The sequence below is a fragment of the Juglans regia genome, chromosome 1, assembly GCF_001411555.2.
Source record: "Juglans regia cultivar Chandler chromosome 1, Walnut 2.0, whole genome shotgun sequence".
Lineage (NCBI taxonomy): Eukaryota > Viridiplantae > Streptophyta > Magnoliopsida > Fagales > Juglandaceae > Juglans > Juglans regia.
This window is the reverse complement of record NC_049901.1, coordinates 39,755,424-39,772,720: the sequence shown is the minus strand read 5'-3', so window position 1 is coordinate 39,772,720 and position 17,297 is coordinate 39,755,424. Positions and strand designations below refer to the sequence as shown.

General features: G+C 34.9%; 2 protein-coding genes across 2 annotated transcripts; one reads left to right on the top strand and one right to left on the bottom strand.

Annotated features, from left to right (window-relative positions):
* Positions 1-6: 6 nt before the first annotated feature.
* Positions 7-1,754, top strand: LOC118343976 (1-acyl-sn-glycerol-3-phosphate acyltransferase 3-like). The gene is made up of 5 exons (XM_035683532.1): positions 7-13; positions 328-453; positions 883-975; positions 1,195-1,281; positions 1,366-1,754. The coding sequence occupies exons 2-5, from the start codon at positions 352-354 to the stop codon at positions 1,582-1,584; spliced, it is 501 nt and encodes a 166-aa protein (XP_035539425.1). The 5' UTR covers positions 7-13; positions 328-351; the 3' UTR covers positions 1,585-1,754.
* Positions 1,755-2,052: 298 nt separating this feature from the next.
* Positions 2,053-6,994, bottom strand: LOC118348791. Its single transcript, XM_035691318.1, has 5 exons — positions 4,826-6,994; positions 4,537-4,665; positions 4,250-4,441; positions 4,091-4,146; positions 2,053-3,949 (listed from the first exon to the last, which is right to left on the bottom strand). Exons 1-5 carry the CDS (start codon positions 6,992-6,994, stop codon positions 2,494-2,496), a joined length of 4,002 nt encoding a protein of 1,333 aa, XP_035547211.1. The 3' UTR covers positions 2,053-2,493.
* Between the last annotated feature and the right edge of the window lie 10,303 nt (positions 6,995-17,297).

Here is a 17,297-nt window from a genome sequence, read left to right as displayed (position 1 = left end):
TCCCCGAACTAAGGTGAATTTAGTATAAAATTTTCCAAAGATTTTCATACTAACTAATTCTTGGTCATATCAGTGTCTGTTTTTTGCTGTGTAAAAGTTTTTACAGGAATTTGCCTTTTAGGCTGGAGTTATTGTAAGTTGGTCTGTTATTTTATTTTTCCCTTGTCGAAATGAAATCTAATCTGAAGTTAGCTATAAGTCATGTGAGTTAGAAAATTACTGCCACATCTAATGGCATGTGGATTTTGCCATTTATTCTTTTGTTTTCATTTGTTTTTCTTGTCATCTCAAGTATCTACCTTTGACATTGCCTTAAATTTCTCTCAGGGTTTTGTTTCAGCTGTAACGCATATGCGCTCGTTTGTTCCAGCAATTTATGATTGTACAGTGGCCGTTTCCAAAAACCAGCCTCGACCTACAATGTTGGGAATATGTAGAAGACAATCTTCTGTGGTATGAAGATAATATTACTTGACAGTACTGTAGTGGATTCATTTACCAATGTCGAAATCATATGACCAGATAGGGGTCAAGTTTTTATGCTCATCTTAGCCCAGCAGAAACTGCAAAGGAATTCCTGTAACTGACATACACAAACTGAGTCCCGGGTTTGTTTCAAGTAGCACACAGGATGGATACTTTGATCTAAATAGGCTGGTTTGGAAATTGGGACCCAATAATTGTATGAGTACCACTATTTTCAGAAATCTTCACCCCCTTTCAGCTTTTAGTTTATATGCTTTATTGTGGAACTGAGAAGAGAAATAACATAGAAAGCCCAACAGAACATCAAATATGCCTTTTACCACATGGTGTTGTGATACAGAGAGGTGAGAATATTATCTTCCAATTAATAATTGATGTCACTCTTTTCTTTTACAGATGAAGGTGCAAATCAGGAGACATCAAATGCAGGAGTTGCCAGAAACAGCTGATGGCATTGGACAATGGTGTAAAGATATATTTGTTACAAAGGTATGAACATTGATGTCTCAATATAATTGTTGAGATGTTTGTGCTAGATTTGCAGGGATGCTGGAAAATTCTTTAGTGGACCAATCTGAATCTAACTCGTGCATGCTTTATTTTATATTGCTAATCTTACCAGCCATCATTCTAGGTTTCTTTTTTAATTAATGTATATAATATATATTCACTTTTTCTTTATTTCTTCATTTTTCTCAAACCTTCCAGGATGCTGTATTGGAGAGATACTTTTGTATGGACTCTTTCAGTGACTTACCTCAGCAAGACATTGGTCGACCAAAAAAATCTTTCTTTGTAAGATACCCTTCTAATAATTTGAAGAGAATTAATGATAGTATCCGTTTTCTCATCTATAATCTCATTTTGTTTTGCAAATAGGTTGTCATATCTTGGATATGTGTCCTTGTATATGGTATAACCAAATTCTTTCAGTGGTCTTCTCTCCTATCCTCATGGGAAGGCATTGCATTTTCAGCCACATTCTTGGTCCTCGTTACCATTGTTATGCAAATTCTCATCCAATCCTCCGAGTCCGAGCATTCTACCCCTGTCAATACAGTGACACAAGACCCAATGGAAGAGCAGCTTCTTCAGTAATAATTACTCAATTATCTGTAGCTATTTCATCTGTGATCAGAAAACTCTTCTGATATCATCCTTGGAATTGGTCAATCTACCTATTACCCTGTTATATGGCTTGGAAAATGTAGTATATATTCATAGCTTACATGTGAGTCTGTTGGGCCTACCTATAGAGGTTAAAACTCTATCACCTTGTATGATTAGCATTACAGAACCTTGTTTTCAGTGCATAAAAGCAGTGGTGATTAGTTAAAAATCTGGAATGCAATATTTACAGCTGCTATTTTCTCTGCCATTCCATCAGGTCTTATTAAGGCAACCCTCGACTTAGTGAGGCAGCCCTTATAATGGACAATCCATTATTTATACCACAGATTGCATTTGTAATGCAGTTACCAACCAAAACCAATTAACACTGCTTTTCACTAACTATACAGGAAAGACTTTGGATATGCAGCATTAATAAAGGAAACCCAGCAATCGGAAATTCTCAAAAACCAGAACAAACCTTTCCCTTTTATTATTATTACTCTCATTTTCTCTGCCTATACAGTATTGAACCCATGAGGCCCCCTTTCCTATGCACAGTAGTGGCAAAATGAAGCCATATGCAAGTGAAATGGGTCCAGAGAAACTGTCATGTTTGAGAAGTATACATCTATGCTTTAATTCTTTACAAGTGAAAGTTTAGTTGGAATTTTTTTTTACCCATAAGAAGTACAATAGGCTATTTCTAGCTATCTATGCTAGTCAGCTTCATGTGCTTCAAGTGCTGCAGTTCTCCAAGTTCATTTACTTATTTCTTAACCCGATCACTACTGCTCAGCCTGTGAAAACTTTGTCCACTACTCAAGACTACCAAAATGGATGCTACCCACTTGTTCCTGCTATTGCTGTTTAATAGAACAAACATCTTCTTTAGGTTCACTGGAGACAGCAGCAAAACCACCTTCCCACATTCTTCTCACTGGGTCCACCTACATTCTTATCTTGCTCATCAAGTTTGTGTTCAGCCTCGTTATCAATTTGGCTCTGCAACTCCAAAGTTTCATCAAGCTCTCTTTGCACCTCATCCTCCAGCTGATGTTCCTCTTCCCGTTCCTGCTTACTTGGACCAACATCTTCACCAGGTTCAGAGGAGATTACAGGCACATCATTTGCAACATTTTCCATAATCTTTGCTTTTCCAGCAAGGTGCTTTCGTTCAGCCTCATCCTCAAAATTTATTTCATCAACCTTTCTTTGCACCTCCTCATCCCCATGCTGAAGTTCCCCTTCCTGTTCCTGCTCACGTGGATCAAGTTTAACACCTTCACCACCAGGTTCATAGGAAATTACAGGCACATCCTCTGCAACATTTTCAATAATTTTTGCTTTTTCAGCAAGGTACTTTCGTCGAGCATCATCCTCAAATTTAAAATAAAACTCCAAAGCTTCATCAAGCTTTCTTTGCAGCTCCTCATCCCCACGCTGAAGTTCCCATTCCTGTTCCTGCTCACTTGGACCAACACCTTCACCAGGTTCAGAGGAGAGTAGAGGCACCTCCTCTACAACATTTTCCTCAATCTTTGCTTTTCCAGCAAGGAGCTCTATTTTAACCTCTTCCTCAAATTTCAAATAAATCTCCAATGCTTTATCAACCTTTCTTTGCACCTCCTCATCCTCGAGCTGAAATTTTTCTTCGTGTTCCAGCTCACTTGGATCAACATTTTCACCAGGTTCAGAGGAGATAACAGGTACATCCTCTGCAACATTTTCCATAATTTTTGCTTTTTCAGCTAGGCGCTTTTCTTTACCCTCGTCCTCTAATTTCGTCTGAAACTCCAAAGCTGCATCAATCTTTCTTTGTACCTCCTCATCCTCATGGTGAAGTTCCTCTTCATGCCCCAGCTCCCTTGGAGCAACATCTTCGATAAGTTTGGAGAAGACAACATGCACATCCTCCGCAACATTTTCAGCACTGGTTCCCCCCACGATCTTTGCTTTTTCAGCTAGGCGTTTTTGTTTAGCCTCATCCTCGAATTTCCTCTGAAACTCCGAAACTTCCTCGAGCTTTCTGTGCACCTCCATAGCCTCACGCTGAAGTTCCTCTTCATGCCCCTGCTCCCTTGGACCAACATCTTCGCTAAGTTTGGAGAAGACAACATGCACATCCTCCGCAACATTTTCAGCACTGGTTCCCCCCACGATCTTTGCTTTTTCAGCTTGGCGCTTTTGTTTAGCCTCATCCTCGAATTTCTTCTGAAACTCCAAAACTTCCTCGAGCTTTCTTTGCACCTCCATAGCCTCACGCTGAAGTTCCTCTTCCTGTTCCTGCTTACTTGGACCAACATCTTCCTGTTCCCGTTGCTCCAATTCATCCGGGCTTATGGGAATGTCGCTGAAGCAAAACAAAAATGAAAACACATTGAGCTTTACAGGAAAATGTGAACTCCCACGGCTGACAAATTTTAAGCTAAAAAACAAAAGAAAGGAAGTTTCATAATGCAATTATGGTGGCAAAAACAAAACAAAGACTTACTATTGTTCCACATTTTTGGGATTAAAGGGATGCCGCTCCTTACTACCACCAGTTCCCTACAATACAGGTGTTAAGAAATCAGTTTACACAAAAGATTCAATACACAAGAAAGCTAATTGACATGATAGAAAGAAATAGAACAAAACCAGTAATTCAAACCTCAGAATTTTTGGCCTTGCTGTGATATTTTCCCTTCTTTTTACGCTTTGACTTTCCGTCTCCTTTTTTCGAACTAACACCTCCTTTATCAGTGTTTTTCTTGGCATCGACGGCAAGCTCTGCTAACAGAGCTTCTGCTGCAGTACTAGACTTCTCTGCAGCATCTTTGTCAACCATATCATGTAGGCGTGCCTAGAAAGCAGAAATTCATCTCAAAACCATAAACACATTGATCGACAAGAAGCTTAGAACATTCAAGAAAACGTCCCTATGAAGCCAACACAAACCTGCACAAATGACTTCAACAGGGGAACGATAATGAACCGATAGTCATGAACTAATACGCTCCAAAGTCTCTTCCCCGTCTGCCCTACGGCGAATTTAGTTGTCAGGATTATGGCATCGAGTTTGTAAACCTGAAAACACTCAACTTTGTGAGACAAAAAGGGAACAAAAACACTTAAACCTGGAACAATTCACATGTTCGTAAATCAATTAAACACAGAGAAATAGATTGTATAAGTAGGCTTCGCCGAGAAAAAGATAGGAATAAATTAGTAGTTTACCATTACCCACCTCTCGAGATATATGTTCCCTCTGCTTCTGGATTGCTTTGTTTATGTCAGTGTCTGCTTGTGCTTCTTCCAGAATACTAAGTATGATATCTATCTCATTGCTTGTGCTATCTATCGCAGCATCGCCCTCCATCTCAAGCTCCTCCTTCCGCTTCGACAATAGAGACTCAAAACTCTGTGGGTCGTAATCTGGAATTAGTTCCCTTTTCTTATTTTCCTCGACACATATTCTCTCAACACTCAGCAATGTGTCCTCGTATCTCAAAATCCTGAGTTTTCTGGCTAACATTAACTGCTCACGTGTAAATTCCATCTGAAGGATCTTCACCAAACCCTTTCCCATATTTCTGGTGGTTTCTCTCATACTTGTCCATTCCTTCCACTGCTCCCCAATTTTAGGAACTGCAACACATAATTCATAAACAATAGCGTCACTATCTGCAGACAGCTCTGCCTCATCATTACCACAATCCTCCGCAATAGTTGACGCCACTGCAATCCCATCATCCGGCGCATCAATCCCATCATCCGGCGCATCAATCTGTCCTCGCAGCAGCGATCGCTCATCCAAATGGAGGCAAGAGAAGTCGCTGCTGAAAACAATCCTCTCTTTAAAGCAAGGTCCCTGATAACCTACCGATTCTTCTATCGACAAACGCTCACAAAGAGAACGCAATGAGCAAGCACCAGCCAGATCTTCCAAGAAATCAAGAACGTGTTCAAGCTCCGGCACTTCCAATAAGCATATCGAACGGAGTGTCTGGTGCAGTCCATGATCCTCGAGAATCGATCTTGGGATGCGATTTTGCAGCATGTCCATTGTCATGTCCAGCAGCATAGTGAGATGGCTAGAAGCAAGACAATTTATTTGCGTAAACATTTGCAGGCATGAGCGAATTTTCTCGATGATATCAGCGCGCTTTCTATCATCACAATAATGCCACTGACTAACATTAGAACCTTTAGAGCCATTATCTGCAGTAGACGGCAGATCTTCCATAATCTTGGCCGCAGAAATAGAATCCACAGGCTTCCATACATCAGCTTGAAGCATCTTATGTGCCAAGTCAGGAGCTAATATTTCCGGAGCGGCTGATTGTATGTACTCGGAGTGGGGAGCTATATGCATATCCCCAATGTGGTCCAAATCCCATACTCCGACCGAAAACCTTCCTTCGCAACAACAACATTCCCAAAACTTCCATTTATTTTTCACTTTAGCGAAATCTATTGCTTCTACCAAAGCCTCCTTCACCATCGCCAGCTTGTTCTTATCCAAATACGCTATGAGATCTTCTATTCCTATAGTGAATAATTCCTTCCTTTCTTCGATATCCATGTTGTTCCAGTAAGTCCTGACTCGACCTGTCTTGCCGACGTTGGACATCAGTTTCTTGAGATTTTGATTCTTTCTTTTCTCCGTGAGCCGATCATCCCTCGAGGCTGGACTCGACGCTGGAAATTTGGCCTTCAGCGGCATCGGCTCTGTGATCCCTTTCCTTAACTGTTCTATGTTCTCAAAACCGTTTTTTACGGACGACATAAAATCATTCTCTACAAGCTTCTTCAACCAGTCCTTACTATTCCCACCTCCAAGAAAACTGATCCTCGTCTTGGCCTTCTCGATGACCGTTAAGAACTCCTTTCTCACCGACAAGACTCGCTCGGCCTTGGTCTTTCCCAAGCTACCCTCAAGAGGGTCCGCTGGGTTCTGTAACATCAAAGCGTTCTCGCAATGCCGGATTACTTCTTCGTAATCGGAGACTGAAGTAGGGGAGGCGATCTCCTTCAGCTCGAAAAGCATGGCGACGTTCAATCTAGCGCAGGAGATGGAGTTCGGTGCCATAGAGAAGGCAAGGCCTGCGAACTCGGCCGCTTTCTTCAGGTATTCAACCTTGGACTTATGGTCTTTGAGCAAGGAAGCGGCTCTGTAGTGAAAGACGTTTCGGGTGCTGCGGAGAAGCGCCGAATCCGGGTAGCGGGAAAGGGCGTCATCGACGAGCTCCAAGGCTCTGATATGGTCCCCAAACATGAAAGCACTGACGGCCCGCTCGTATTCAACGGGATACATGGCCGGAGAATCATCGGAAAGAGGCAAATCGGTGGAGGAAGACGGTGCAGGGGACGCTTGTTTGTGGCGCGAAGCAGGGGAAAAATTCTTGTGGGCCATATTCTTGGAGGGAAATTGAGGAAAAAGCGGGTTTTATTTTTTTAAATTTTTTTAAAAATTAAAATAATGAGTCTGGATTAATAAATAGGTAAATAAAATCAGATGAGAAACTTATCCAATATTTCTTTTTCAAAAAATTTGCATCTCACGTAATTAAATTAATTTATATAAATATTAATTTTAAGTATTTACATTTTGAAAACACTTAATAATTACTCTTTTACTTTTTTTTTTTTTTTTTTTTATCTTTATTTATTTATTAATAGGTAATATAAAAAGTTGCGTGATGATTATGTACATTAAAATTATATCTAACATTGCTTAACTATAAATCAAGAGTTTATAATTTTGCTTGCATAATTTCAATCTCGATTGAGATTGAGGCCACCCCAAGGCAAAGGTTAGAATATTTTTGTAAATGACGATGACGACGATGACGATAATAATAATACAGAATAATTAGCTAGCCTTTATGATTTGTCTCAAAATCAGATTAATTATTGCCTATGTTTTTTAGTCGAAAACTTCAATTCTCATGGTTTTAATAAAGATCAATCCTCAAATAAAAATATTCTCGTTTAGATTTAAAGATGAGTTGAATAAAATATTATTAGAATATTATTTTTAATATTATTATTATTTTATGATTTGAAAAAATTAAATTATTTATTATATTTTGTATAAAAATTTTAAAAAATTTTAATAATAAAATAAGATGAATTAAGATGAATCTCGAATCCGAATTTAGTAAATTGACAGAAGCAGTACTATGTCGACAGTCATCTTTGTTAAACATGTGGCGCTTAAAAAATTAAGTACATAAAAACTTAAAACGCAATATTAATATTATATTGCTCATCACGATTCAGGAATAACATTACTAATTTCATCGGCTAAAATGATTATCATGAAAATAGAGGATTAGTAAGAAATCAGGTGAGGGATTAGATGAAAATTAGAATACCAGACCAATTAAGGAATCAGGCAGGCGAGAGGACTGTATATTCAATAAGAAATGAGATCATTTATAAGTTGAGGTGATCACTTTGCGGGCAAAGATGGGGAAGTGTACAAATATCGGATGATGAATGACAATAAGTAGGCAAGAGGTGAGCAAAGGACGAACAAGCAACACACTAGGTGGTGAGCAACACGTTAGGCGGGCACAACTTGACCAGCAAACTGATTAGGACCACGGGTTATGATTTTGGACAAATGATACTTATCTTAATTCTCATTATGCTTCTATCATTTTTTGATGTGATATCAGATGATATCAGATTATTTATTATATTTTATTTGTGAACCTATCATCAAACGTCATATCATAAGATGATGAGAGGATGATGAGAAAATAAATAATAAATAAATTTTTTCTATGATTTTATTGAGATTGGCTAAAAATTTTAGTTAAGCTATAGGCCCAAAAGTTTTGTTTTAAGCCCATTAAGGTTGATTTTGAAGAGTTTTAATAGGCCAATATTTATAGAGACTCAATTGAGATTTATCGAGTAGTTTTAAATTGTTCACGATTCCATGATTTATTACATTGAATTATTGGATTTCTATTGGGCTCAATATTTGGGTTAAAGTTTAGTTAATATTTATGGACCAAGTACATTGCATTTAATTGGTGATAGGCCCAATAATTATTTCAAAAGTATTTATTAGATAAGTTTGACTTATTTTTAACTCAAGACTAGGCCTTTTAAAATTTATTGACTACTAGGCCTATGAAAATATGAGCAAGCCCAAGAGATTATTTGGATAATTTGAAGTGGCCCATTTGTTAGACCCAAAACTAATGAAAAGTCGAAACTTGCTTTCAAAAACTCATCCACATTCATCTGAATAGCCTTTAATTTAGCAGTTAGATTTGACATTTCAAGGATATGCTCATGCATCCAATGTGTACCATCAAACTTCATGGTGGTAACTAGTAAGTTCAATTATCAATGTCCCAGCAAGAGACTTATCTACTGAACAAAAACGTCTTCCACAGTTTTAAAGAATCCCTTAGCAGTGTCACATTTAGGAAGCGTTGACTTAATATTGTTTGCTATGCTCATTCGCATAAAGATAATGCTCAATCTGTTCAATCTCTCTCCAAAATGATATAAAATCTTTTCTTCCACACTGCTTGAATCAGTAATAGCATATAGTTTGAGAAATATTACTAGGAAATCTTTTTTCAGTCTGGAGTGCCAAATCAAGATCTTGGACACCAAGGTGAAATTGGACTATATCAATTTGAGAAATTTGTTCCATTAAAGATCAAAATAGATGAAGCATGTGAATGAAGCGAAACAAGAACTGAAACTGCAATAAAAATAAATGTTCATAACATAAATGCTTTGGGTTGTAAAAAATAATAAATAATCATTAAGTGGTACTGTGGCAACTTCATATTTGGGTAAAAAGTTACATCATTCCAAAATATTAACCATTATGGTGATTCCTTTCACCTAATAGAAATAATTAATAATGCATTCATAATCAAGTGAGCCCATTACCTTTGGGTATCCGATTCCAACTCTCAATTAATGATGCATACTAATTATTCCACTTTGGTCTATTGATCACTTAAAATGTGGTGAGCTTTTGGGGTTAATTCAAAGTATTTCAAGCGATTAAAAATCTATTTAAAATTTTGCAATGCAATTATCCTAATACTTGAGACAATGGTATAGATTAAAAAAAATATGGCTTGGAATCCATGAATCTTTCTAGTTGGGTCATGTTGATGATCTCTAAACCTTTTCTTGAAATATATTTTAAGTCTAATAATGCAAGCGCCGCAAAACAAATAATAATTTATTTGTAACATATTAATAAAATTGATCGACAAAAATACTCATAGCATATCCTTAACACATGAAACAAATAAATCAATACCAAAGAAGCAGCCAAAACATCATGCTTAATTCAAAATTATGCAAGTAGTAATTTCATAATCAAAGAAATTGTAGATTAGATAAATTACCAAGTTTTTACATAATGAGAATATTATATTACACACACGTGAAGCATATAACATGTTCTAGAACTCAAGTACTAGAGTCCTATACAAATACATTTAGCTTTATCATAATGCAGAAGGTAGTAGTACTAGTCATGCTTCATAATGGTAAACAGTACTTAACGAAAAGAATAAATTAATAGATAAGCCGAAAAAATTAAATAAGCATTTCGTTAAAACATAGAAGGTCGACGTGTATTCAATTCACAGAAGACTAGCTAACAAGCACCCAATCAATTTTAACCAAATAGCAAACCTGGTTACTACTATCTACTTCATTTTGCATTTGGCAAAACTGCTACTGAATCACAACACAGGTGAAAACATGCACTTCTTACTTACCTTGTTCCTTGAAATTGAAACCCCTTGTGGTCACAACTTGACACTGCATATAATATATATACCTGCATTTTGGACATGTCCAAAAAACCAAAAAAAACAAAAAAATTAACACTCCTCAAGTATCAAACCTGCAAAACAGATAGTGATGAAAACTACAAGAAACTTATCTATCCCAAAACTGCAAATATCATTATATATATATATATATATATATATATATAATGAAAACTTCTATTCAACAGCTCTACATGTAGGGGCGGAACCAGAAAATCTAGTTGGGGGGGCTAAGTTAAGAAAAAATAATTTTGGTGGGGCTAAGTACTAATTTTTATATAGTCTACTTTATAAAAATACCTTCTAAAATCTAATTTTCATCAAATTTTAAAAATTTTTGTCTACATGCATCACATACCTGCTGCTGAGGGAAAAAAAATAAAAAGATAAAAAAAAAAAAACTCAATGTGTGGTATATGACTGGTGAATTGAAGAAATCATATATAAGAATATGTTAGGTTTGCATGGTTGGAAGATGCGGGTACGTACTAGGCCTGCTACCCGCATGGTGTGGGGCGGGGGGTGCCCTTCCCCGCACCCCGCCCCGCACCATGCGGGGTTGGGGATTTTCTCCCCGCCCCCCGCCCCCGGGAGGCGGGGGCGGGGTCCCCCGCCCCGGTGCCGGGGGGCGGGGGAAAAACCCCCATCCGCCCCGCCCCCCGCCATTATATTAAAAAAAAAAAAATTTTGGTCTAGAAATAATTTTTTAGACCAAAAAAATATTTTTTTAAACCAAAATTATAATATAATTTAAATAATAAATTAAAATTTATAAATATAAAAAAATTTAAACTCATTAGAGTTAGATTTTGGATTGATTTGGCTACTAAGTCCCACATTGCTTAAGGATGACTATTGTATTGCCTTGGTCTCTTATATAAAGATTGGCCTAGGAGGCCAAAACAATCCAATGACTTGAATATAATTTTAAGTCTTTTATAAATTGTGTATATCTATATACAATATATTTATTTAATATATATAAATAAATTTTTTTTTTTAATGTGGAGCGGGGGCGGGGGCAGGGCGGGGCCCCGTTGGGGTCATCCCGCCCCCCGCCCCCGCTATGCCCTCTCTATGCGGGGCGAGGGACCCCGCCCCCGCATGGGCAGATGGGTTAGCCTGCCCGCCCATGCGAAGGCGGGGTGGAAGAGGGGCGGGGGCGGGGCCCCGCTGCCCACCCCTAGCGTGCTGGCCTGTGGCGGGGGGAAGACCCAGATCGGCGCTTCACACTTATTTTCCCTGAAAAAAATACAAAAATACAAAACAAAAACTATATAGAAGAGAAGGGAAGGAGGAGGAGGAGGAGGAGGAGGAGGGAGGGAGGGGAAGGGAGCCGAAGCTCCCACCCCTCAAGCCGGATCTGCGAACGGGTTCTAGGTTTCGACTGCGAGAGAGAGTTAAACGAGAGAGAGAACCCCGTGCTATTCGTTCAAGAAATTTCTTATTTTCTTGTATATGCAGGACATTTATATTTCAATGGAATGCAATCAAATGCTATGATAGTTATTTAAAATATATAAATTATGGGTTAATTATACTTTGCCCCTCGAATTTTCACTCAATTCATAATGTGCCTCCGAAACTACTAATTGCATCAAAGTGGACCCTCGAACTTTCAAAACTTCTCAATCCTCCTTCCATCTACTGATAGTATTAAATCTAACGAAAATTTACTGTAAAGATATAATTTTCATCTAATTTATTATCATTGATAATATAAAATATAAAATATAAAATAATATATGCTATCAATTAATAATAAATCGTTAATCGTTAACCATATATAAAATTATTTTATACTTAAGTTGCAAGCAAGTATGAATAATCTATATACACAATAAAATTATTTGATATTCATTAATCATATATAAATTAATAAAAAAAATTAATGATTTCTGATTTATTATTAATTGATAGCATATATTATTTTATATTTTATATGGTCAATGATAATAAATTAGATGAAAATTACATCTTTACAGTTAATGTTATGCACATGAGCAGCACATGCAGTGAATTTTCGTTAGATTTAACGTAGTTGGTAGACAGAATGGGGGGATTGAGAATTTTTGAAAATTTGAGGGTCCACTTTGATGCAATTAGTAGTTTTAGAGGCATAATATAAATTGAGTGAAAGTTCGAGTGGACAAAGTGTAATTAACCCATAAATTATCTTGAAGACTCAAAAGGCATATGAAATTTGATAATAACGCAGTTCATTTTCTTGTTTTGTCTTCCTGTGCACATGACTTTTATTCAATAGTGCAAATCTTTAAGAAAAATTCGAGAATGTACATAAAAACGATTTCTTTAAAAAAAAAAAACACTGTAAATCTTGGTCATGGCTGCTACTCTACATTTGTTTTTCAAATTTTTTTAAGTTGTAGAAGGACTAAAGTAGGCACATACAAATAAAGATAAAATAGATGCTATCAATTTAGTTAAAAATCACTAAGTACATATACAAATGAAGATAAAATACAAAGAGGATACTCTCGGATTGTGCAAAAAAAAAAATGTTTACAGATCACTTACACATTTATTTTACCCAAGAGAAGAGAAATACTACAATGTTGTGGATGGACGACTCGATGTTAGTGCAGGAGAAGAGAAGTTTTATTTGTTTGTTTTGTGAAGCTATGCGGGAGATGAACCGGTGATACCGAGGAGGGAGAAAAACAGAGAGTAAAAAGAAGCTTCCGTGCCCTTTTGACTTTTTAATTGTTTGTTTTATTTTTTTATTTACTTTCCTATACTTATCCATGTTGGCACCATTCGTGCATTTCGTGCTATACGGGGCCTTCCCTATAGCAGCTATCTTTTATGTTTTTCCTTTTAAGAATTTTTTTTCTTCTTTTTTTTAGAGACTTTGGAGTTTAGGTCCTGTTTAGATTCAAAAAGTGTTTCATCTCATCTCATCTAATCATTATAATTTTCTTAAATTTTTATACAAAATATAATAAATAATTCAACTTTTTCAAATCTCAATTCAACTTTTTCAAATCCTAAAACAATAATAATATTAAAAAATAATATTCTAATAATATTTTTTTCAACTTTCATCTTTTATTCAAAATCATCTCATCTCATCTCTAAATACAAACCAGTCCCTTATCAACCAACTATCTTCTGTTGTCTTAGCTAGATTATGTTTTTGACGGGTGAATGGTCTCAATATGATGTCGTCTGCGTGCGTGGCCTCCACACACCGCCAAGCTCCACCACGTACAGTTAAAACGCCTTGGAAAATACTATGTGCCCTGCTCCCCCTCCTCTTCCCGCTTGACGTGGAATGCCACATTGTAAGTGTTTAAAAATTAAACACGTCTATCGAGCATCTTCAACCTAGCTTCATCTTTAGTCCAAACGAACCGTTGAGCATTTTGTCTTCAACCTTCATTCTTCGAGATCAAACCCATCCCGCATTTTGTCTTCAACCCATCCCGCATTTCATCTTCAACCTTCCTTCTTTGAGATCGAACTCATCCCGCACCCACCATTTCGTCTTCAACCTTCTGAGAAACCCATCCAGCACCAACCATTTCATCTTCAACCTTTCGAGAAACCCATATTGAGAAACCCATCTCGAGCTCGTACCATTTCGTCTTCAACCTTCTGACAAACCCATTTCATCTACAAGCCTTCAGCCATCCGACGGCCAAAGAGACCCATTTCGAGAAACTCACCCTTCCCGTCGCCTCTCCTTCAAGCCTCCATCCCAGTTCGAGAAACCAACTTTAGATTGCCATAAGAATCACGGGACAACTCTTTGGCGCCTTTTGTGAGGTGCATTTCCACTGTATCAGCATTTTTGCCAGGAATGTAATGTGAGACCGACCCAACTTGCTTTGTATCAACTTCTCTGGAATGTTTGTTGAGATTTTTTTGTCTCATAATATCTTTTTCATTTTATTTAAGGAAATTTTTATGGTCAGGTTAATAAGTGCCCCATGGCCACTTGTTAAGGAAGCATCATTTATTAAATTATATATTCAATCTACAAGTTGGTGTGGATAATACTTAATAATATGTTTATATGATATAATTTAATTTAGAAAGAAAATTCAAAATTTAAATCTTATAAATTAAATCTTACCATTTAAGTCTCGTTTGGATACATAAACGATTTCATTTAATCTCATCTCATCATTATAACTTTTTCAAAATTTTACATAAAATATAATAAATAATTCAACATTTTCAAATCTCAAAATAATAATAATATTAAAAAATAATATTCTAATAATATTTTATTTAACTTTTATATAAAATCATTTCATCTCATCTCACTTCATTATTCAAATGGGGCCTTAATTTGTGTGAATGACACTCCGAAAATAGAATAATTAAAAATAAAATAAACTCTAGGCCACTTATGATTATGAATGATGCTTTTGTTTGGTTTGTTTCGGCCTTGCATTTTAGTGCTTTTTTATTGGGTGGGCTTATTAATGACCGCTCTACCTTCGATTATTGTTTCCAGGTACTTGTAGAATCTAGCATGTGGCTTTGTTATAATTTCCATTATCCTTAATTATGGTAGGAACAGACCGTTTCAACGATTATCAAACTTTACATCATATTATCATCCTCATCGTTTCAACTGAAATCTTGATGAACAAGCAATGACATCTTTTGATTTTTTATTCTTTGAGGAGGAAAATTTTAATCAAATCCTAAATTGGCTTATAATTTTATCAATTTTCTTATATTTTCTCTGTTTTTTTTTTCTTTGTTGAGTGGAATTTCAAAATAATTTATTTCAATGTTGGGAAAGAATGTTTTGATCTCCTATATATATGATTTACAGTTTGTCAAATTCTAATTCAGTTTTTTTAAATCCTAAAATAATAATAATATTACAAAATAATATTTTAAACTTTTATCTAAAACAAAAAATTCTCATCCCACTATCCAAGCATATCTAGAGACTAATCACATAATTTCTATAATTATTTCGTGAAAAAAGTTGGGATTGGCCATTCGTATCGCATCATTCATATACCACTAATTCAGAAAGGTCACATATGTTCTAAAAAAATTTGAATATTATAAAATTCAAATATTGTCCTATTATAATTTTTTAATATAAATTTTATTTAAAAATTTAAAAATTTGAACTAATTTTTGTATTTTTTTAAGTTTGAAAAATTTTTATTGACTAGGTAATATTAGATGAAAATTTGAAATTAAAAATTGTTTGTATTTGAGTGATGTGGAAATAAAATTTAAAAAAAAATCTTTTCTTAAAATGAGATTGGATGAGATGTATTTCCCAAACAGCCCCTTAATTGCATTTGTTGTATGTACTTGATATTCACATTTACAATGACCGTCTTGCCATCTAATTATTCCATGGTTATTGATCATAAGATATGTACTAGCATTTTACAGGTACCACTGAATACCCAATCATCAATTCCTTGAACATGCGAGTAGGGTTAATATTTATCATAAGGGCAAGGCTACTCTGCCGCCCAACATTTACCGCTGGGCGTGCCGGCCAGTCTTTTTTTTTTTTTATACTTTTTTAATATATTTTTATTTTTTTAAAAAATAAAAAAATATATATCAATACATTTAAAATTACTAAGTAAAAAATAATAATAAAAAAATTAAAAATGACCAGCGGTCAAACTAAATAGGCAAATCAAATAGACAAAGAAGCTTTTCCCTTATCATAAAAGTAATTCTACAAACTGCTTTCTTACTATATAAAATATGATACTTTTATCACTTTTTTTTAAAAAACAATTTCAAAGGTTTATGGGTAATGGCAATTCATTATAATAAAATAAGAGTGAGGTAAATGCGTGATTTATGGAATTTCCCTTATCAACCAAACAAGTTAAGAGAGAGTAAACTTGTAGTTATAAGACAAACTTTTTCTGTTTTAAACTAATTCAAGACCAACCCGCCTATTCATCTAGAATTTTTAGAATAATGACATCATTATTATCTTTCTTGTTTTTAAATAGTATTAGAGAATTACAAAAGGGAAAAAAATACTCAATTTTTTTTATTTAAAATTAAAAAATTATTATTATCTATATCATTTATAATATATTTGACATGCGTAAATCGAAAAAAAAAAAAAATTACACCTAATGTCAAAAAGAGAGAATTGTTTTAATGATTAGCCATCTGAGATTTATTTTGTCAAAGGAAAACACTATTCCTATTAAGTAATTCTGTTTTTTTAATTTAATATTTAAGGAAGTATTTTTAATAAATTTATATATATTTTTTATTTTTTTTAAATATTTAAAGTGTATAAAAATATGTTTAAAAAAATTTAGTTTTATTTTTCTTCAATTAATTAAGTTAGTTTATTCATCATTTATACCTCACAAATTTAGTAAAAAGAAATTAAAATATTATATATGATGCGTGAGAAACGAATAAAATTATTTTTTAATAAAGTGTTATAATTATATTAATTAATTTAAAATAAATTATAAATAATTATAAAGTAGTTGCACGTGTGATTGTCTTTTCAAAACATAAATACAACTCTCACTCTCCTGGACCAACTTTTCAGCAGTGGTGTCCACATCGTCCTTGGTCTGCACGCCGGCCCTATATTTACGCGTTGGAAATTTGAATAAGAAAAAGCTGCAATGCCCAACCGTTTGAAAAATTTAATGATTAAAAAAGTTATTTAAAATGATGTTATTAAGGCAATACAGTTCGGTTGAGAAAATATATCAACTCATTTTATTTAATTTTATTATTATAATTTTTTAAAATTTTTTATATAAAATATAATAATAATTTAATTTTTTAAAATTTTAAAATAATAATATTATAAAAAAATATTTTATTTTACTTTTAATTTTTATAAAAAATTATCTGATTTTACTATTCAAATGCGTCTTATACACG

Coding starts and splice junctions, on each gene's coding strand:
- LOC118343976 (XM_035683532.1), top strand. CDS start 352: ATGCGCTCGTTTGTTCCAGCAATTTATGATTGTACAGTGGCCGTTTCC. Junction 454..882: donor GTAGAAGACAATCTTCTGTG/GTATGAAGATAA, acceptor TTTCTTTTACAG/ATGAAGGTGCAAATCAGGAG. Junction 976..1,194: donor AAGATATATTTGTTACAAAG/GTATGAACATTG, acceptor CAAACCTTCCAG/GATGCTGTATTGGAGAGATA.
- LOC118348791 (XM_035691318.1), bottom strand. CDS start 6,994: ATGGCCCACAAGAATTTTTCCCCTGCTTCGCGCCACAAACAAGCGTCC. Junction 4,147..4,249: donor GCAAGGCCAAAAATTCTGAG/GTTTGAATTACT, acceptor CCTGTATTGTAG/GGAACTGGTGGTAGTAAGGA. Junction 3,950..4,090: donor CCCAAAAATGTGGAACAATA/GTAAGTCTTTGT, acceptor GTTTTGCTTCAG/CGACATTCCCATAAGCCCGG.